Here is a 21,875-nt window from a genome sequence, read left to right as displayed (position 1 = left end):
ATTTGGTTCATGTTAGTTTGTTATTGGAAATATGTTATAATAGTTCTTTTATGTGTCATTTTAAATTTTGGGAACAAAACAGGGTAAATGATTTGTATAATCAATAAATGATGACGATATTAAATATAAAAAATATAAATATAAATACCTAGCTAGCGGCGGTTTAATGCACAAACCATCGCTAATCTTACATGAGAATTTCATATTTGTCACTAAGATAGCAGCGGTTTTTATTTGCTGTATAAATAGCGGCGGTTTTAGGACCATAAACTGCCACAATAATTTGAAAAATAAGGCTGACAAAGAACAACAAATACCAACGGTTTAAACCGATGGTAGTACATGTCAGCAGCGGTGTTTTCGACAGTTACAAAAAGCGTCGCAATAGGTACAGTGACAAAGGCTATTGCGACGGGCAAAAAACCGTCGATAGTCCACGTTAGCGGCGATTTAAACCCCCGCTATAGACCCAATCTACTGTAATGGAATGAGAACGAAAATGCCCATTCCCAACCAATACCCAAGGAATTACCATTGCAACATGTAATGGTAATTGCATGGGAATGGTGATTCCCATGAAAAATATGCAACCAAACATGGAAATGGTGGGCTCATGAATGGTGATTCCCATTCCATTCCTGGTCAACGTCCATTCCAAACATGCTATAAGGATTATTGATCCAATCGAACATTGTAATCCATCATTATTATCATTATTCCTTGATGCAATCAAACAAATCATTATAATGGTCATTTCCATTACCATTATCATGTCCTACCCCAACTAAACGTACCTTTAGGTTTTTCCTAAACGAAAAAGAGTAGAAATCTCATAACAAATTTCACAAACAACATTTTGAAAGAATGATTATTGAGCAAAAAATGTTGCATTGGAATTAATTGAAAGACTTGTCCTTAATATACAACATTGAAATTAAGCTAATAAGCATACATGGTATTTAACAATAATCATGTGCTAATAACTATTAATTGCAAACCCTAAAATAAGATATGCAAAATTAATAATCCTATTATTTTTTTGTCATTTGAACTTCTGATGTACCATCTTCTTCGTCTTCATCCCAATTAGTTTTTCGTCATTTGAACTTCCGATTTACCTTCTTCTTCGTCTTCATCCCAATTAGTGGACTTGTAGTAACACGCATACAGTATAAGCTGTGCCAAGCCCGAAAGCGTTCCCAATCCATTAGGAATCTATCATAATTTAACAAAAAAATATGGGTTAATTATGCATTAATTCCAATCAAAAACTAATTATTTGTTTAATTTGGGACATACCAATACATAAGGATCAAATTTGAGGAGTGCATATATAGCCCAACAAATTCCATTGCAAAAGTTTGCAAGTGATAGAGAGAACGGCATGTACTTGACACTCTTCGTCTTAATTACGCGACTCTGACGGTAAAAATATATAGAATAAAATTGGCATTATTCCATTAGTTCTGGAATACCATATCAACATATGACATGATCTACCGTCAGTGCTAAATAATTTATCATACGTAGAGAGTAAGAGATACTTACCGCGACTGTTAATGGTGAAGTGTACATAATCACATTGAAGACTATGCATAGTATCCCAACAATCATAGCCCTTCTTTTGGTGGTATGGAAAAAATATATGGTTATGAAAACCACGATAGCCATGAAGATCAGTTCAACCACCAACGCCAACATGATCTTGCGCTGCAAAACAAACAAGACTACATGGTTAATTAACATGCAATTCAAAACCACCAACGAGAGGTGACTCGGTTGACAATCGACTGGTTAAGCATATGTGTATTTAAGATTCGATTCTTTCAACCAAAAAAACACTTGTAATTTAAAACCGGATCAATTTGTCCGTCCTGGTTCAAGTGCTAACCCGCTTTTGCCAGGGAGAGTAGGAGAAGAAGATGGAAACATAGATGACCTCCATTGCGAGGCCGATGCTGTTGATTGTAATGACAAGAATACTGTCTGGTTGGACAAAAGGCATGCCGTAGAAGGTCCACATCATGCAATTAAGAACAGTTGCTAAGTAAGGATCAGGCTTGAACTCCTCCACTGCCTTTTGCTTCCATATCTTGATGAATGTTGGGCTGTAACAACAATGTGTCAATTAATTTTTCCATTTCAATTCATCCATACACATTCTAACACTAATTGGAAGTCCTATGCTTGAAGCTAGCCAATGGCGGATTTAGAAGTTGCACTCGAGGGGACAAATTTATATGTTTAGCTGTCTTAAGGATACCAATGCGTTTGTCACAGCTATCCTACAAGATGAAATGTAGATGATTTTCATATGGATCATATAGTGTATGTGGAGCCTACGATTTCACATGGATCATATGCATCCATATTAGCATTTGGGATAGCCAAGACAGAAAACACTTAGATTCTTAGCATTTTTTGTTATATGTTCGGGCTGCAATTAAAAATTCTAGAGGGGGGGAAAAGATCTAAATCCATCAGTAAAGCCTTTTGTCATTAATGCGTTGGTTTATTGGGCGACAACATTTCAATTCATTTATACATATTCTAACAGGTTTCATAATGTTAGATATAGCTTCGGAGGGAAGAAGGGATTAACAAGCTAGCTCACATTGGGGAGAGAAACAACCCAAAAGAGATTACATTTCCTGCAAATGCATATACATGCAAAGTGAGAAATTAGTGTAATGTATGTATAGAGAGGAAAACACAATTTCAACAAATTAATGTTATAGACGTACCGATGATGCCTACGATGGTTCTAGCTCCCTCTCTGTCGACCATTTTTGAGATTAAAGTTTAAGGAAAAAGAGAGATCAGGTGAAGGAAACAAAGGTGGTGTAGTATTACTTCTTTGCTGCGATATATATATTCAGGAAATATAACATGGAAGAGAAACATGTTATCAATGCATGCAGAGTAATCGGAACAACACAAAAGAAAGAAAATGCTAAATTTGTCTTTTGTAAAACAAAGGTGGGACGTAAAATTCGAGTCATGCAGTGTTTTATTGGGTTTAGACATTGACCCACCACCCACGGTTCTCGGTCAAGTCGGATTTTGTCTTTTTGTTGACTACTTAATTTACATACTTGGATTTCTTCTTTTTCTTTTACCTTTTTTTTGCAGTGTTTAAAACAATTGAATACCACAATAGACGTTAAATTGCTTGATATTATTTATTCATATTATAAAAGAGATGGATCAGAGTTTAGAATTTCAAATTTAAGATTTAGGGTTTAGTGACGGTTGAAGATGATATCTAATTATGTGAAGGTTTCAAATGCTCCATTGATGTTGAGAAGTTTTATAGGAAGATCAATTTCGATTTATTGCAAATCAGATTCGGAATATATTGGTTCATCAAGGGTTATAAAGAGCATTTACGGACTACGCATGTTGTTCGACACATAGTATTCTCAACCTCCACAAACCAGCCCATCACAAGGATCTTTAAAACAAATTTACAAACAAAAATAACAAATTTTTTTAGAACAAATAATTTATAATAACAGGTATTCGTCCCTATCAGATTGATGCCATGCTATCGTCATAAATATTAAATATTTGGTCATAGAATATTATTTTGTTTATGCATACCATGCCTAAAGTACTTTTTTTCCCATAACCAAGAACCAACAAAGACCTTGTACAAATTTGTCTTTCGTACATCGATATGAAGCTAAAAGAAAAACAGTGTACAATCTATCTAGTATAAGAGATTTGAGCAACACCTGGTTCATGGAAGAAGTGAACTCAGTAAGACTCCTAAACAGATGAGTCAAACGAGTACAATAAGGCCTCAATACAAAGTGAACGAGTTAGGAACCTAATATGGGCCACACCAAGAAAAAGCATTTCTGACAATGGAACAAGTATGAAGAAAGGCATAATAAGCATGATAAGTTATAGTTGGGCAGTTCAGTCTTCAGACAATTTCACTGCATCTCTAAACCAACACCACATAATCTTATAAGAAAACTAGAGCTGATGCAAAAATCCCCCACAAACAGTATAACTGATTTGCCGCGGCTACACAACCAAATTGCAATGAAACAATTTTGTTACTCACCCAACACTAGTTAGAATAAGACATTCGAACATAAGTGATAAGACTATGCAAACTGAATGCAAAATTGGAACTCAATGCACAGTTAACAGAACTTCAATTAATCAAAAGCCTAAAACATTCCACCATAAGACTATGCAATAGCAGCCTCCAAGTTTAAAGTAAATTTGGACATATAGAATATACCAATGAAAGTTTAAAAAGCATAATCATCATTTCTGGAAAGAACAACTGTTAGCTGCAACAACTTGACTAAGTCCGCTCACTTCTTCTCGTTGTTGCTCTCCAGTTCCCTTCTCAATTGCAGTGAGAAGTCATCATTGACATCATCATCATCCCAATCATCTTCCCACTGTTGTGCCCCTTCATTTGTTTCGTTCCTGTCCTCCCACTCTGTCATCAAATAAAATTTGAACTCATGCACAACCAGTTCTCTAACTTTTTACATTAAATTTTAAATAAACAGCCAAAAAGGTAAAACATCACAGAGACACTTAAAACAAGTCAGATTCTCCAACAAAACTAAAGATAGCAAAATGCGCAGATAGAATTTGCACTTAATGAAGATACAACAAAATACACTAACAAAGATTGAAAGAATAACAAAACGAGACAGAATAGCAATACATCACAGCCTATTTTAACTTTTTTGCCTCTAAGTTTCCAGCCTTGTTAATTGTCTGCATATTTTCGTGTCTTTCTGTAACCATCTCAAATTTTTGTTTCTCCCTATACCATTCTCTCTCTCTCTCTCTCTCTCTCTCTCTCTCTCTCTCTCATGACCATTTCCCTTTGGTGCCCTGGTCTTGCAACCGGCTCCATATATCCAGATGTATTTTTCAAATGCAATGACCTCCCCCTCCTATTGTCTTTCGGGGAAGGAGCTTCACTCGATCAACTAATAGGAGACCCAAGCCTACATGGACAGGCCCACCCAAGAAAGTCTTATAAATGATGACTCGGGCATGCCACTCTTAGTGTCGTTCCTCCAGAGTTGGCTGCTCTCGACCCCTACAGGGAGGTAAACGAATGCTCTTTCCCATTAAAGCCTTCTTGTTCCTCTGTTTTTGGTCTAGAGAGTACCCACCCACCTGTTTCTTTCTAGTTCTTAAACACAATTTATGGTGAAAGAATAATTGGGAAAATTTGAGAAAAGTCTAGCAGATTTGTAAGTGTGAATTAAAAAATAAAAACAAGGGAGTCCTGCAACTCGCATGATAATAGAGCTCGACATCTCAAAGTAAATTACTAGCTTCCAGGAGACAAATCTATAATCAATCAGACAATCATAGGATCAGATTAAACCACAGACAATAATTAAAAATTAAAAAGATAAAAATGAACACTTTGCTGTGTGGAATCCCCAAATTTTAGTGATAAAATCTTCGCCACCAGATCATTCTCAGGATATCGGACCACCAAAAAACAAAGGTCAATAAACCGGTGCCCACCGTTGTACGCGTGCCCTTTTATGTATAGAATTTTCTTTCTGATTAAGTGTTAAATATATATAATAATATTTCACCATATCAAAGCCATGATCATGAACCTGTTTGGCTGTTTGCAACAGAAGTCATGCAAAAACTGATCTCTCACTTATCCACATTTGTTACAATGGAGCATTTAGGTTATCCTGACCAAACACCATTCTCCCCTGTACAATTAGTTCCTTCACCATATAGGAAGGTATTGGAATTTGTAACCATTAATAACTGCTATGTCACAGCAATCATCTGGACTTTCAAGGATCAATTATTAAGACAAAAACCAAGCACCATCAGAAAATCATGCATCAAAGACTTGAGTTCCCTGTCATTTCCTCAAACATCGTTTGTGATTTTATAGCTCTCCATCATGTAAAATTGTCTACCTGGAAACCCAGGTTTTAAAAATAAAATGTAACCCTAAACTAGATGGATAAAAATCTAAATCATACTGATAGGCGCAGCTGCGGAAGCAAGTGAATTTTTTTCTGCTAAAACCCTCCTAAACAGTAACCTTACTATAAACAGAAGACAAGAAGATTCTTCTAATTCACCAGAAAACCACAACAAAAATAGATTAGATTAAACAAAGTACCGTGTCCTCAATGAGGTGCTCTGGTAATCAAGAATTAAGTGGTCCTGATTCTATTTTCATTAATCTTCCTAACTTTACAAACCCTAATTCCAATTTATGTCTCAATAAACAGTACCTCGCCCATCAACATTAACAACCAATCACGGGTCACTCGATTTATTTACTCGATCAGCACTTTATAGAGTTGAACGAACAGAAAGGAGAAAAAAAAATTGATTTCATATACAGAACTATAAAATAATTATAAAAAATAGGGATCTTGCGTACCTTCATTGATCTCAAACTCCTCAAACTCATCGTCATCCTCAAACAGGTCGATCTTCACATCGTCAGTCGCTTGTTTCGGTTCGGTCGCCATTCTATACGGGCAAAAAAACACAAATAACTGGAGTTGTAAAAGCACTAACGTCAAATCCCAGTACGGACTAAGGAGGATTTGAGCAAAAACCCTAGCTTTGTGAATCTAAAACGAAGAAATCAAAGCCTAGTATTATCTAAACTACAGTGTCAGCTACGGTGCTCGATAGAACGACAAAAATTGGGCTTACAAAGAGATTCTTGTGCGCTCTGGAGACTCTGGCTTGTGCTTCAATACTCTGATTCAGACGAGAATTATATAGAACTTCGCCGAGACAAAGGTCAAAGGGGACTCGACTAAAGGAAGACATTATTATTATTTTTTTTTTTGGGAAATTCTAAATAATAAGAATATATTTTTTTCTTAGTTCAAAACAGATACAGTTTTTTATGTAATTTTTAAGTAAATATGAAAATTTTGAATTTGACAATAAATTTGTCTCTACATTGAAAGGTATTGGAGGTAGTATAAAATTTTGTAAGGAAATTGCTTTTTTTAATAGAATATGATGAAAGGTTATAGTGGTTAGTAAAAATATTAAATTTTAATAACAGTAGTGCTACATAGCCCATATAACGATAGCTCATGGAAACCCAAGTCTTTTAAACGAAATTTTGAAACATTTTAACTCTCAAAATACATATTAAATTTTAAAAAAAAATTACATATTCAGAATCAGTGCATAAAACTCTTTCTAACAAGATCCATTGTCGATGAGTTTTATCGAGTAAATATTAATTCCATTTTTTTTTTCAATGGAATTTCAAAAACAAATGAATTCATAACTAAAATAATGAATTTTACACTATGCTTTAAAAAAACAATAGAATCTATATTAAAACAATAAATTTTGGACAATGAATTCTGAGATAAAAGAGTGAAAATAAAATTATTTCATTGATTAAATCAATGAAATAAACCTATTGGGCTCTCATGGGCTATCAAACTAATGGGGCTACATGTCATTTTCGTTTTAATAATTGGAACTTTTGAGACTAGGGGTGAACATGGGTCGGGTTGAGTCGAGTTTGGGGAGAGACTTCATCCGATCCACATAGGTTTGGGTGGAAGTTCCCTCAACCCTCAACCAACCTCATTTTAGGTCGGGTTTTGGGCATACGGGTTGAGTCGGGTTTGGGATTGGGTTGGGTTGGCAATGTGTGCAAGAAGTCTAATGGGTTAGTGGGTTGGGTTTGGATACTCAAAGTCTCATGGGTTAGTGTCTTAGTGGGTCAGGCCATTAGGTACTCAAGCCTCATAGTGTCAAACACTAAAAAGTAATAGACTAATAGATAGAGTAATAAATGTTAAGGCAAATACCTCATCCGACCCACATAATATTGGGTTGCCCTTTAACAAACCCTTATCCAACCCTTAACTATGTGTGTAGGGATCGAGTTAGCTGGGTCGGGTCAGATTGAAGGGTTGGGTCGGGAATTATGCGGGTTTTGCACATCCCTAATTGAGATATTGAGTCATCCCAAACTTAAATGTGAAAAGAACCGTCACGAGACATCAAATAATTAAGAAATTAATTAAGAAGTTGTGCATAAAAGTACGAACTCTCAAATTGAAACATAAAAATTTTTGCTTAGAAACCTATAACTCTAGGTTTTAACTTAGTAATGTTGTGACAAGTTTGTTCTCAAATTCAAATTATTTTTATATATAATTAAAAATTACATTAAAAGTTGTACCTATTTTGAGCTCTATGATATAAGTCTTAACCTAACAAAATTTCCCTTTTTCGGAATAAATATTTAAAAAAAAATTCGAGCCGAATGGAAGATTGGACTAGTTTTAATAACCTTACCTTTTAGTGGAAGCTTGACATTGACAATCTAGCTTTATAAGGTGAAGAGGAACGTTATCATGTAGTTCTTATCGTCACCTCAACCATACATAGGAAACACGAATACGATCCAAAACAACAATATGTTTAAAACATTACCAAATGTGTCTCCTATCTAGTTTATCAAAAAAAAATGTGTCTCCTATCTAGGCTACAAGCCTACAACTGTAGAAGACATTGTGAATGTAGAAGACATTGTGAATGCATAAATTATTTGAAAGAGGAACTTTTGCAACAAATGATGCAGCTATATAATAAGCATCCTGTCTAGTTTCTCATGAATCTGAAGCGAAATCAGGATCCTGTGGCTTAAACAACTTGGGCATCTTTAAGCTAGAGCCACTAGAGTCGGGCCTCGGGGGCTTTTGTTTCGCAACACCTCTTCTGGTGTTTGCAGCAAATTTTGAAGCCAACATTGTAGCTCCAAGATGTTGTACTCTGTTTGCATTATCCACTGATGAGCTCTCACCTCCACTATCCTCACCATCGTAATCCCCCTCCTCATATATACCTTGCATGTAATATAAATTCTCCATTCTTGCCAACTCCATTTCTTTCTTTTTCTTTGCATACCGTTTCCATGCAGCTTGTACAAAGGTAGCTCCCCAATTCCTCCACTGGTGAGAGTAGTACCTGAAAGCATGTTGCAATTTCTTGCTGTGTAGTCGCTTGAATTGATTAGCAACATATTTTAGGTCCTCGACTCGAAGTGCAAAGGCCTCAACTTCAGTGGTGGCCTTTACTGTTCTAGTTGACAATGGAAGGTTGAGGCTTGGTGTGGGCATCAGGGCCCATGTTAGTAGTTCTTCTCCACAGAAGTCTCCCGGACCAAGGGTAATGGAGTTGAAAAAGCCTATCCTTCCACCATTGGTAGTAGAGCTCTCCAGCTTACCTCTAATAATGAAAAGCATCTCATTCACTGGATCACCTTCTCGAACAATGTATGTGCTTTTAGTATTCAAAGATGATACTAGACGTTCACATATAGCGTCCAGGAGTTGTACATCCATTCGTGCAAAGAAAGGTACCTGAAAAACATTAAATAACCTTTTAATACGATGGATTTCAGTACAAGAATATACGATCACTCCAATGTTTAGGGCTCATATACGAGGATCAAAATTTATGTCCCATAATGAAAAGGAGATCGTGGTACATATCATTGAAGCACATATTATTGGGGTCTAAAGTTTGGTACATCTTACTCAAGCACATCGAAACAGCCAAATTGTTGAAGCATACATATCTATTTCCCAACAAGATATTAAACTATTGAACCATTTAAAAATGTACTAAAAACTGACATGAGAAATTACTATATTACTCTTAATAAATGTCAATGGTCAACCGTTCTTCTCTTCCTTAAAAAGGCACACCTTTGTATTTATGAGTACAAATTTGACATTTTCCCTATAGATAGAGGTGTAAATGTGTCATGTTTGGAATTGTATGTGCATTGAAGTAAGCTGGCCATTGAACTACATTCTTGCTTGCACTATACTCTCTATAGTCAGTAGCTCCAATGTTATGCCTTGAAGTCACAGAATTAGAATCTTTAGGTAGATAATTTTCATTAGTGCCACTTAGACCCAATTGGGAGTTTTTGAGGGAGATTTATGGGGTTTCACAAAGAAAAGGGAAGGATGGAAGGGAGAAATGTTTACTTTCTCTGACGTGGGAGTTTGAGGAGGGGAATGGAGATAATATACACTAACACTACTTGGAAGTAGGGTCAAAAGGGGTAGAAACGAGAAGTTTTTAGAAATTAAGCAAAATATCTTCCCAAAGCAAATGCCTCGCAGTTTTAGGGGCATTTCTGATGCGAAGAATAGTTATCCTTATGTAACCGCCATTGCCCCCCAATTAGGAGAGAACTTTTATCCATCGGCTCTCTAGAGAAGGAATGGGGGTTAAAGTAATATATCAAACATTTAAAGGCAACTTGGCCCCTCACAACCTTTAAAATCTAGTAGGATGTTGTTGTATTCATCTATATTTACGCAATGTATAATAGCAGTATCAAATGTGGTGCATTGAGAAATTTCAGGTAGTCTACTACATAATTTGCTTATATGAGATTACCAATAACTAAAATCAAGAATCTGTGACATAACAGGGTATATATCTACAAAAAAGACTTACACGACGAACAAGGGCCAGACAAAGATGCCTCTGAATTTGACGTCTGATGTCCACAGGCAAAGACTTCAATATAGATTCTTCATCTACACCTCTAGTGGCAAGCCATTTATATTGAACAAAGTGTCGTACACGTTCTTGCAACTCTGGAGGCAACTGACGGTGCCTCATCCACTCTTCCGTATCTCTTCGCCTAATCCTCCACTCTTCCAGTCTAGCCGTGGAAGATTGTAGGTAGGTCTTCATAGAAAAAAATAATTAATTGTTTCTAGAAATGATGAAACTACTATCAAAACTAATGCAAATCAAAATTACTTCCATTTTTAGTCGTGCTAGATCATCATAGCCTTCGAAAGTAACTATCTTTAAGAATATTCCCCTTGCACTCTGATCAGAATCATAGGAGTGAGAAAGTTAATTAGGAATCCTTATTTAAGTTTAGTCAACTAATTAGAGTTTGTCTTGGATGTATTTAAGTAAACTAATTAGAGTTTGTTCCCTAATTTAGTTTAGGGTTATGTCTTTAAATACTAAGTTTATGTAGTTGTTTTATTATGCATTAGAGCATTAGACAAATATTTTGGAGGTTTTGACTAGGGCTTCTCCCAATTGTAACGGGCTCTTAAGGCAGTCTTTGCTTTTATTTGCTTGGGCTAGGATAGAACCATTATGCATGATCTATACTAGATTTATTCGTCTCTTTGGGGTATTCTTGCTCCAATTGGCTTGGGTTAGTGTAGATTCATTTTGTGCTTTTTCTACTAGAGATTGTATTAAAAATCAATTTAGTGAAATTCTATACTAGAGATTGTATTAAAGTTCAATTCAGTGAATTCTATCAATCCAACTATCTTTTATTTGATTCGTTGAGGCTTTCAATTGGATTTGCTTTGTTTGTTATGGAATTCTTAACTAGGTCCTCAACAATTTAGTAATTTCATTGAGAGTTGATTTGTGTGGAGGTAGAAGAAAGAGTTGAAAATAAAGTGACTAGAGGAGCGCCTACCACACATTGCGCAAGGTTTGAGACATTAAGGTGAGAACAAAGAGAATTTTGGTGACAGTCGAGGAGAAGATGCAGAGAGAGATGATAGGCGAACTCATAGGGAAAAATGGAGAACTCACTAATCAACGATTGAGTCTGAAGGAAGAAGGTGAAATGATTTTTTGCAACGAGGTAGCTGAGGGAACTTCTATGAAGAAGTAAAAAGACGTTCGAACATTGTCCGGAGAGGAAGCACAAGAGAGGATAATAGTGGTATGGAAATGTGATTTTCAAATCTTACCCTTGAGGGCAAGGGTGTTCTTGAAGGAAGGGGGATGATGAGAATCGTAGGATTGCAAAAGTTAATTAGGATGTTAACAAAGGTAAAATTGTATGTTGTATAGAATAACAAATGAGTAATACACGAGTATATAGACAAGAGAATGAAGAGAAGACCATACTACCCTTCTATACTAAAATATACAAAAATACACATCTCTAACACCCCCCCTCAAACTCAAGGTGGGTCAAACACCGAGAGTTTGCCAATGAGAAGCTGATGACGAGAAACAGTGTGAGACTTCGTGAAGAAATCCGCCAACTGTGCAGCAGAATAAGTGAAAGGCAAGGAGAGAACATCCGATAGAAACTGCTCACGAACAAAGTGACAATCAATCTCAATATGTTTCGTCCTCTCGTGAAAAACAGGATTGCTGGCAAGATGGATAGCACTCCTGTTGTCACAATGCATCGGTGTGGGTCCAGAAATATGGACACCCAAGTGACTAAGGAGACGACGGAGATGAACAATCTCCTTAGCCGTAGTGGCCATAGCACGATATTCCGCCTCCGTGCTAGAAAGAGAGACTACATTCTGTTTCTTGCTGCGCCAAGATATGAGAGAGTCACCAAGAAACACACAGTAGCCTGTAATAGAGCGACGAGAAGTAGGATCACCTGCCCAATCAGCATCTGAGTATGCCTGAAGAGTGAGAGGCGAGGATGATGATAAGTACAAGGACCTAGTCATAGTCCCACTAAGATACCTAAGAATCCGGAGGAGAGCACCATAGTGAATTGAGCTGGGAGCAGACATAAACTGACTCACAATACTCACAGCATGAGCAATATCCGGACGAGTGATGCATAGGTACACAAGCTGACCAACAATCTGCCTGTAGCGAGTCGGATCAGGAAGAAGTTGACCATCAGTCGGACGGAGCTTCACATTAAGCTCAAGAGGAGTGTCAACACTGCGAGTAGCTACGAGAGCAGCCCGACTAAGGATGTCAGAGAGATACTTCTGTTGGGACAACAGAATGCCATGATCAGAACGAGTAATCTCAATACCAAGAAAATACCTGAGAGAACCAAGATCTTTCATCCGGAACTGAGACTGAAGGTGTCGCTGAAGATACTGAATGGCAGCGGTATCATCACCTGTAATGATCATATCATCCACATACAACAGCAGAATCGCCCGCCCCTGAGGGGATGACCGAACAAATAAAGAGTGATCCTGAGAACTCTCAGTAAATCCAGCCTGAGTCACCACCTGACGAAAACGCTCAAACCAAGCCCGAGGGGCTTGTTTGAGACCATAGATAGCCCGACGAAGGCGACAAACATGCTGAGGAGGAGTCCGTAGTCCGGGAGGGGGTTGCATGTAAACAATCTCTGAAAGATCACCATTAAGAAATGCATTCTTCACATCCATCTGAAGAAGAGGCCACTGACTAACTGCCGCAACTGCCAATAAAGTGCGAACGGTAGTCATCTGAGCAACTGGAGCAAAGGTCTCATCATAATCAATGCCATGCACCTGAGAAAAACCTCTAGCTACAAGACGCGCCTTATAGCGCTCAATGGACCCATCAGGTCGACGTTTGACCCGGTAAATCCATTTGCAGCCAATAGGCCTAACACCAGCAGGAAGAGGAACCACATCCCAAGTCCGAGTCTCCCTAAAAGCCTCAAACTCCTCTGCCATAGCCTGCTGCCACTGAACGAACTGAGATGCCTCACTGTATGTACTAGGCTCAGACTCCGAATGAAGAGCAGTAAGAAAAGCAGTAAACTGTGGAGCATAAGTGGAAACAGAACTATAACCATACCTCTCCACAGGACGTTGCTCGCGCTGAGGATAGCGAGGTGCAGGAGGATCCGTACTAGCAGAGGATGGACAAGTGGTCGAGGAGGATGAGGTAGTATCAAAACTAGAAGATGGGACATAGTCAAGATCACGGGTGTAGTGAAGAGGATAAGGAGTAATACCAGATGAAGGAGGAAGAGGAACAATATCAGTCGAGCATGATGAAGATGGAGATGGAGGATCAGGTACAGTGGGAACGTGATCAGGGGCAATAGAGGACGAGGAAGATGGAGGATCAGGCTCAGTAGGAGTAGAATCCGAGGGAGTGGAAGAAATTGAAATATCTAGAATGGAGGTAGAGGAAACAGGAGGAGAGAGAGTAGAAATTTCGGGAGTGGGTAAGGGCGGAAGCGTAAGAAAGGTAAGATCCTGAGATGTCGAGGAGAAATAAGGAACATCCTCAAGAAAGGAGACATGACGAGAGATACGGACGCGCCGAGTCAAGGGATCGTAGCAACGATAACCCTTGTGTTCAGCACTGATACCGAGGAGAACACATTTGACAGAAACAGGAGACAATTTGGAACGCTCAGGAGGAGGTAATAGGACAAAACAAGTGCAGCCAAATGTGCGAAGACGAGAGTAGTCAGGTGGGGAGCTGAAGAGCCGCTCATGAGGAGAGATACGACCAGGGAGAACTGAAGAGGGAGTAATGTTGATGAGATTGACTGAAGTGAGAACAGCCTCAGCCCAGTAAGAACGAGGCACAGAAGCCGAAAGTAGAAGTGCCCGAGTAGTCTCAAGAATGTGTCGATGCTTCCTCTCAGCAACACCATTCTGCTCATGTGTGTGAGGACATGAGTGTTGAAAAATGGTACCATGAGAGGAGAGCAACGAGCGCATACTAGAAGACAAGTACTCAAGAGCACAATCAGAGCGAAGCGTCTTGATGCGACGACCGAACTGAGTGAAAATCATAGTGGTAAAGTGCTCATACACAGAGAGAATCTCAGAGCGATGCTGTAAGAGATAGACCCAAGTATAACGAGTAAAGTCATCAATAAAGGAAACATAATAACGATAACCATAAATAGAAGGGAGAGGTGCAGGGCCCCAAATATCTGAATGTAATAGATCAAAAACACTAGAAGTTTGGGATACACTGGGGGAAAAGGGAAGTGCTGTAGCTTTAGCAAGTTTACAACCAAGACAAGGACTCAAAGCAGAAAAAGGACCACGACCGAGAGCTCCAGACAGGGAGAGACTCTTCAGTCGCGATTCAGAAATATGACCTAATCGTCTATGCCAGATATCAGGAGTATGAGAGGCAAGACCACAAAAACTGGGACGCGAGGAGGGAATGTGGAGGGATTGAAGATGATAGAGGCCACCCACTCTACGACCACTGCCAATCACCCGGCTGGTAGACGGATCCTGCACACGACAAGAAGAGGGTGTGAATAAAACATCATAGCCAAAATCACATATACAACCAAAAGAAATAAGGTTCATGCTCAATTGAGGAGCATGAAGAACAGAGGGTAGAGAGAGATGGCCTGAGGGCTCTGAGGTAGTAGTAATAGAGCCAGCCTGAGAGACTCTCAATGGAGAACCATCGGCAGTGTAAATAGAGGGAATAGGAGGTGCGGGACTACAATCAGTCAACAGTGAGGCATCAGAGGTCATATGATGAAAGGCCCCAGAGTCAAAAATCCAAGTACTAGACATACCAGTGGCTAAGAAAGCAGAGGGTGCAGGAGTGCTACCAGTGCTAGAAGAAGTAGTCATCTGCTCAAGACGCTGCTGATACTACTGGAACTGCTGAAATTGCTGAATATCAATCTGAGGCAAAGCAAGAGCAGGAGCAGGAGAAGGAAGTGCATGAGTAACAGCAGCAACAGTGGAAGTGGAGGCACGGCGGCCACGGCCACGAGGTCCAACACGACGCTCGGGGTGGAGCTTCCAACAGTCATCTATAGTATGACCTGGCCGCATGCAACGAGTGTAAGTAGGACGACTAGATGGAGGTGAAGGAGCTGTGGAAACACCAGAGGGGGCTGCAGCAAGAACACCGGAGAAACTAGAGGGTGCAGGAGGAGACTGGACCCCACCTAGTAGGCGAAGACGAGTCTCCTCGGCGACTAACTCAGCAACTGCAGTCTCGAGGCTGGGAGGGGGATCGCAATGTATAAGCTGACCAACCAGAGGACCAAACTCGGGGCGGAGAGCCATAAGAAACTCGTACATGTGACGCATATCCCAAAAAATTACATCATCAGCAATATGACTGCCAGCAGGGAGAAAAACCTCCAACTCACGCCAAAAACCACGCATGTGGTGATAGAACTGCTGAATAGACCGATCATCCTGACGAGCAGTAGCAGCCTGAGTGAGAAGTGAATACTGACGAGCCCCACTGCGCTCAACAAAACGAGCGGTAAGAGATCTCCAAACAACATGAGCAGATCAAGTAACTAGATCAGGACGGAGAGCCGGGTCGAGAGACTCAATCAGATAACTGGAGACCCGGTTAGTTCGAAGAGTCCAAGCAGCTAAAACATCATCAGAACCATCAGCAGGTGGACCATCTGTGAGATAAGATAAGAGCCCTCGGCCAAACAAGGCATTACGAACCGTGGCACTCCAAGTAGGCCAGTTCACTGGCTGAAGTGAGCCGAAAATCAGTCGAAGTGGGAAGAAAATCCCGAGGAAGGTAGGGTTGGTCAAACCAACAGTCGTCGATGATGATGAGAGTGCCGTAGTAACAGCCGAGGTCGACAAAGACCGAGTGGCCGAGGAACTAGTCCCCGTCAAAGGTGGAAAGTCAGCACCAAGAGTTGCCATCAACACAAACTACAATTTCAAAAAATTTATAGGGACTAAACTGTAAGTTCAGAAATCTAGAGGGACCAAAATGCAATTTCAGAAATGTGGAGAGACCCAACTGCAATTTCAGAAATGTGGAGGGACCAAACTGCAATGTCAGAAATCTGGAGGGACCAAACTGCAATGTCAGAAATCTGAAGGGACCAAACTGCAATGTCAGAAATCTGGAGAGACCAAACTGCAATTTCAAAAAAAAATCTGGAGGGACCAAACTGCAATTTCAGAAACCTGGAGGGCCAAACTGCAATTTCGGAAGATCAAAAACAGATCTGCTGGCTGGGTTGCGCGTGACAGTGGGAGAAGCAGCAGGAATGAAGACACGCACACGGCAGTGTGCAGGAGAGAGATCACCGGAGAAGCAGTTGAGCAGAGTGAGCAGGAGAGAGAGAGAGCTCGCCGGAGAAGCAGTGAGCAGAGTGAGCAGGGGAGAGAGAGCTCGCCGGAGAAGCAGTGAGCAGGAGAGAGAGAGCTCGCCGGAGAAGGAGAGTGCCGGAAGGAAAGAGGCGGCACGAAAAAAAATTTGATAGAAAGTAAACCTAGCTCGATACCATGTTAACAAAGGTAAAATTGTATGTTGTATAGAATAACAAATGAGTAATACACGAGTATATAGACAAGAGAATGAAGAGAAGACCATACTACCCTTCTATACTAAAATATACAAAAATACACATCTCTAACATAGGAATCCTTATTTAAGTTTAATCAACTAATTAGAGTTTATTTAGGAATATTTATTTAAGTAAATTAATTAGAGTTTGTTTCCTAATTTAGTTTAGGGTTAATGTTTTTAAATACTCAGTTTATGTAGATATTTTATTATGCATTGAGAATTAGAATAATATTGTGGAGGCTTTGTCTATGATTTATCACAATTATAATCGGCTCTCAAATCACTCTTTGCTTTGATTTGCTTGGGCTAGGATAGAACTATTCTGTGTACTCTACAATAGATTTATTCAGCTCGTGCTTCAATTGGCTTAGGTTGGTGTAGATTCATTTTGTTTTTCTATATTAGAGATTGTATTAGGATTCAATTCTATGAATTTTATCAATCAAACCTATCTTTTATTTTGTTTGTTGGTGCTTTCAATTAGATTTGATCTGTTGTTCGTGAGATTCATAATCAAATCCTCAACACCCTCCCATACATGTCAATACAAAAGATGTACCATTGCATTACAAATTTACAATCCTCGCAATCTACACCTAGTTAACATTTCATTCTTTACTTTGACAGAAGATACAAGACATAATAATAGCTTCATAAAAATGTTAAACATTCATGTGTATATAGAATTATAGATTCAAAGTTTACAGTGAGAGCATCATACCTGCATGTTACCAATGAGATGAGAGAACATAACTAGGCCTGCAATGCAGATTAAAATGCTGAATAATGTCTCACCACTGTATGTACTAGTTGTTAGATTTTGTCCATATGAACTGCAAATCACAATCAATGGAACATGTATTAGTATCATTAGATGTGCCATTCAGACAAGGTCTATTGCTAAATATCAAATGCAAGTATGCTAAAACTGAAATAAGAAAGTGGTGATGGTGGAAATTATTATGGATAATCACACACCAAAAATAACAAGGGCTTAAATCACATTAATTATCAATGAACAATTCTTAAATACTTTTCAAGAGTTGTATTTGAGCTTTTAAATATTCATGGAATAAATTTTCTGAGAAGGTTGTATACATTAAATACATTTTATATAATTTTGCTGAGAGGTTGTCTAAGAATGATAAAATTCTACAATTCTTATAGCTTAAGGATGTCATTTAATGACTGCCATCTAACTTGAACCTTGTTCACCATTGCCTATTACCCCAAAAAGACCTTCCCCCTGAATAAATAGGATTCAGTCAGGATTTTTTATAACACACGTGCACAAGGCTCCCGCAATAAGTGTGGTCGAGGACAGGATGCAGAAATGCCTCTAGTATCTATAGACTGAGATGAGATCAAATAATCCAAATAGCGTAGACAATTACATGAATGTCAGCCAAATTCCAAGATTGTGAATCTATGGATGACTCAATATTTAATTTACATCTAATATTCGTACAACATATAGTATAGACAATTTTCCGAAATTTTTGTTATAAGGAAGTGATTCCATTATGCCTACATATTCATGCAATGTTAGTAGATAACTCAAAAATCATAAACACGTTATACTAGTTACTTTCTATATAGGACCTTCTACAGTCAACAAAGTAACTAGAAGAACAGTTTTGAAACAGAGATGGAGATCTTTCCAAAAAAGCGAAGAACTATGCCTCCCAGTAGATGAAGGAGAGTCTAATAGAACATAAAATTGCACCAATACTAGTATATAGGAAAAAACACAAATTAAACTTGATACCTTAGATTGCTTAAACCCCACCATAGGCAATAAAAGTACTTCTCAATGAAAGCAGACGAAGCAACATCATTGATGAAAGCATCAGCAAACATTCCAAACTGAAAATTTTCGTCATTTTGAGCATCACAGTTACTGAGCACGTGAGTGACTCTCAACCATGCTACACGCTCAGGTTTATTTAAACTGCTACAATCAAGAAAGAACTTATTACAAGATGGAGAGTGTGTGCTATTCATCTCCTTCACACATTCTATGCTCCAACACTCATGCTGCCGTTGAATGGACACCAAATACCATGAAGCTCCTAAAACCTGCACTAACATTTTTAAAGAATAAGCTATAATAATACTATAGTGCGGTTTGATCTCAAAAGTAAGATGACAAGAATCTAATCGAAAATTATAAGAAAGATGATTACATGGCTAGCTAAAATATACAGGAGGAGGTTGTACACTGCCCCTGACCAAGCAGTCCGTGCTACAACACCAGTTGTTTTAATAATCCGTCGGTTAAGTGGAAACATGACATAAAGCCGAGGAATATACTGAATGAGAACCATGAGAGAAAGAGTGTGGTTAGCATTGTCTGCTGTAGGGTTTTTCACCGCTGGAATTACAAACCAAATGACGATCTGCCAAAGCCCAAAAAATATTAGATGTTTGGGAAGGATATTTATAGATTGAAAAGATGAAAAAAACAAGCATAGTCTTTACAACATATATATTAGACCTAAAACTTAGTCTAACGAAGCTGTATATAGACTATAGAGTACTTTGAAAAGTCCGAATCATATTAAATAAATTTTACCATAGTATAGTTCACTTAAGATCCTTCTTGTCTAGAGAGTTGAAAAATACTATGTTGCTAAGAGGATCAAATCCAGTACAATCAATTTGAGGATAAAAATGATTTCATTTCTTCTACATGCAACTTGTTATGATTACTGTATAACAAATACTCTTTGCTTCTGCATGAAATCTCCATTTAAGCAATCAATATGTTTCTCCAAATAAGGTCACAAAGGCTGTATCCATAATGTTGGAGTTTAATGTCTCTAACGCAACACTTTAATCAATTGATTGGATTAAGAAAAAAAAGGAGATATTTGATTACATTACGCACCTCTGGCTTTGGAATGGATTTTTAACTTAATTTTATTAGGTGATTATATGTCTTGGAAGGATGAGACTGAAGTATGTATCAAACCAAAGACAAATGATGGAAATGATAGCAAGAAGGATTCTAGATGATTGATAAACTATCAAGATTTTGCACTACAATCTAAATTAGAGCCTTAAGAAGAACATGAAGATGACAAAGGACCATTACCATATTGAGAAAATAATCTCAAAAAAAGGTTATAGAATGGAAATCAGGTCGAGTCCATCTCTTCCTCGTGGAGCAACGAATAGGTTATTCATAAGAGTAAAAGAGCAGATGATGTTTATTAATAGCTCAATCCAATTCTCCAATTGAAGGGCTGAGTTTGGTAGTAAGTCAGATAAACTTGTTGCAAGATTAGTACTTTGAATTAAGTATAACGGCATTACCAGCTCCATTCAAACATATAATAAATCCCTAGAAAATACAAAGTCGGTGCATTCTATTCAATCAGAAACAACTATTGATATAAAAATCCTGAACATTCTTTCACATATCTATTATTAATAATAATTAAATTTAATAAGATATTTATTAAGAAAGCCTAAAATTCCAATTAGAGAGGAACCTGAGGGAGAGGAAGCATTGCAGCAAAATCAACAAAAAAATCTGATTTCAAGTAGCGCAATGCAATGGCCTTCGAGTCCATCACCAATTCTCCTTTTCCAAGAACACGAGAACTCGGCGCGACAAAAGCGGTCCTGAACTTCATCATCATGTGCATCAGGAAGAATAGGTCCGCCATTGTTCGAAAGAAAGTAACTAACACGCCAAGGCCGAAATCGATTTGCATACACGCGCGGCCACCAATAATGGGTACAAAAAAGTAGAGAGGATCCACAAACAATGCAATCAGACATGTCACAAGAAATATGCGGTTCCATTTGGTGACAATCTCACTTCCAGGGTCGAGAATTTGGTACCACCACGGGACTTTGCGGCGGAGAGAGAATGATTTTGGGAATTGGCGGAAGCGCGTGGAGGTGTAGTGATGGAAGTTATTCATTTTTCATTCCCAGACAGGGCAAGAGTGTGGTCGCTGAAGACAATGGAGAAATTTGGGGGTCTGATTCTGAAGCATAGTGAATTTGGGGGGTGTAGATGGTTTGAGAGAGTCATGGAGAACCAAGAGATTCTGCGATCACTTTGGTATTGCATGGCATGCAAACTATTGGATTATTTCAACCCCCAACGTCTTCATGTTGTTAAGTTTGGCACCGGTTGATTAGCAAGAATGTAGGAAAATAACTACCAAAAGGTAGTTTTCTTTGAATGGTTAGTCATAAAGAGATACCCTTTTAGGATACAACTCTTCATCTTTATCCTCTATAAATATGACAGTTTGTATCCCAAAATAATTTTCCTATTGTTTACTCAATTGCATAAAAGAGTGGCAATAATTGTTTATGAGATAGAGTGAAAATCGCTTATTGTCTTTGAAGCAAGCATTCCCTATCATCTCATAAACTTTTTGTTCATGTTTTGAATTTTTTTAATTACAATTTTGTTTCATACTAGTTGCAATTTCTTTACACAAATTGGGAGAGAAACTCAAAGGAGTCAGACTCAAAATTGGAATCGAAAAACATATCTTCTCCATTGATATAAAATCACTGAAAATGTTAATTGGATGCAGGTTTTAGATATTGATGTTTAAGAGCACCCACAGGCCGCAACACTCTCACTGTCACTACGACTCTTAATTTGGAACAGTCTTTCCCTTGTTCAACTATAGCAAACTGACCTCATTATTTTCAATTAAAATTTGTGATTGCCCAAAATCAAAATCAATACATTCTCTTCAAACACAAAACCTTCCTCGTTCATGAGAGACACAAATCGTTCAGGCAATTTCGACGTTCCTCATCAT

General features: G+C 38.3%; 3 protein-coding genes across 3 annotated transcripts; all 3 read right to left on the bottom strand.

Annotated features, from left to right (window-relative positions):
* Positions 1–1,040: 1,040 nt before the first annotated feature.
* On the bottom strand, positions 1,041–2,787 carry LOC119980712 (bidirectional sugar transporter SWEET5-like). Its single transcript, XM_038823508.1, has 6 exons — positions 2,745–2,787; positions 2,615–2,651; positions 1,892–2,108; positions 1,549–1,710; positions 1,300–1,419; positions 1,041–1,215 (listed from the first exon to the last, which is right to left on the bottom strand). Exons 1-6 carry the CDS (start codon positions 2,785–2,787, stop codon positions 1,087–1,089), a joined length of 708 nt encoding a protein of 235 aa, XP_038679436.1. The 3' UTR covers positions 1,041–1,086.
* A 1,363-nt stretch (positions 2,788–4,150) lies between these two features.
* On the bottom strand, positions 4,151–6,848 carry LOC119980582 (protein DSS1 HOMOLOG ON CHROMOSOME V-like). The gene is made up of 3 exons (XM_038823339.1): positions 6,700–6,848; positions 6,419–6,510; positions 4,151–4,465 (listed from the first exon to the last, which is right to left on the bottom strand). Exons 2-3 carry the CDS (start codon positions 6,507–6,509, stop codon positions 4,335–4,337), a joined length of 222 nt encoding a protein of 73 aa, XP_038679267.1. The 5' UTR covers position 6,510; positions 6,700–6,848; the 3' UTR covers positions 4,151–4,334.
* A 1,788-nt stretch (positions 6,849–8,636) lies between these two features.
* Positions 8,637–21,011, bottom strand: LOC119980711 (probable cyclic nucleotide-gated ion channel 16). Its single transcript, XM_038823507.1, has 6 exons — positions 20,574–21,011; positions 19,263–19,475; positions 18,845–19,155; positions 17,798–17,909; positions 10,504–10,740; positions 8,637–9,389 (listed from the first exon to the last, which is right to left on the bottom strand). The coding sequence occupies exons 1-6, from the start codon at positions 21,009–21,011 to the stop codon at positions 8,637–8,639; spliced, it is 2,064 nt and encodes a 687-aa protein (XP_038679435.1).
* Between the last annotated feature and the right edge of the window lie 864 nt (positions 21,012–21,875).

This window comes from Tripterygium wilfordii, chromosome 16, assembly GCF_013401445.1.
Source record: "Tripterygium wilfordii isolate XIE 37 chromosome 16, ASM1340144v1, whole genome shotgun sequence".
Taxonomy (NCBI): domain Eukaryota; kingdom Viridiplantae; phylum Streptophyta; class Magnoliopsida; order Celastrales; family Celastraceae; genus Tripterygium; species Tripterygium wilfordii.
The sequence above is the reverse complement of the archived record's forward strand: the minus strand, read 5'-3'. Positions and strand labels throughout refer to the sequence as shown.

What these genes read in the sequence shown, in the direction of transcription:
- LOC119980712 (XM_038823508.1), bottom strand. Translation starts at nt 2,787, where the DNA reads ATGGTCGACAGAGAGGGAGCTAGAACCATCGTAGGCATCATCG. An exon ending in GGGTTGTTTCTCTCCCCAAT is followed by an intron (nt 2,109 to 2,614) that starts GTGAGCTAGCTT and finishes TTGTTGTTACAG; the next exon opens with CCCAACATTCATCAAGATAT. An exon ending in CTTCACCATTAACAGTCGCG is followed by an intron (nt 1,420 to 1,548) that starts GTAAGTATCTCT and finishes TTTTACCGTCAG; the next exon opens with AGTCGCGTAATTAAGACGAA.
- LOC119980582 (XM_038823339.1), bottom strand. Translation starts at nt 6,509, where the DNA reads ATGGCGACCGAACCGAAACAAGCGACTGACGATGTGAAGATCGACCTG. An exon ending in GGAGTTTGAGATCAATGAAG is followed by an intron (nt 4,466 to 6,418) that starts GTACGCAAGATC and finishes ATTTGATGACAG; the next exon opens with AGTGGGAGGACAGGAACGAA.
- LOC119980711 (XM_038823507.1), bottom strand. Translation starts at nt 21,011, where the DNA reads ATGAATAACTTCCATCACTACACCTCCACGCGCTTCCGCCAATTCCCA. An exon ending in CAATGCTTCCTCTCCCTCAG is followed by an intron (nt 19,476 to 20,573) that starts GTTCCTCTCTAA and finishes GGGCTTTGGCAG; the next exon opens with ATCGTCATTTGGTTTGTAAT. An exon ending in TGGGGTTTAAGCAATCTAAG is followed by an intron (nt 17,910 to 18,844) that starts GTATCAAGTTTA and finishes TGTGATTTGCAG; the next exon opens with TTCATATGGACAAAATCTAA.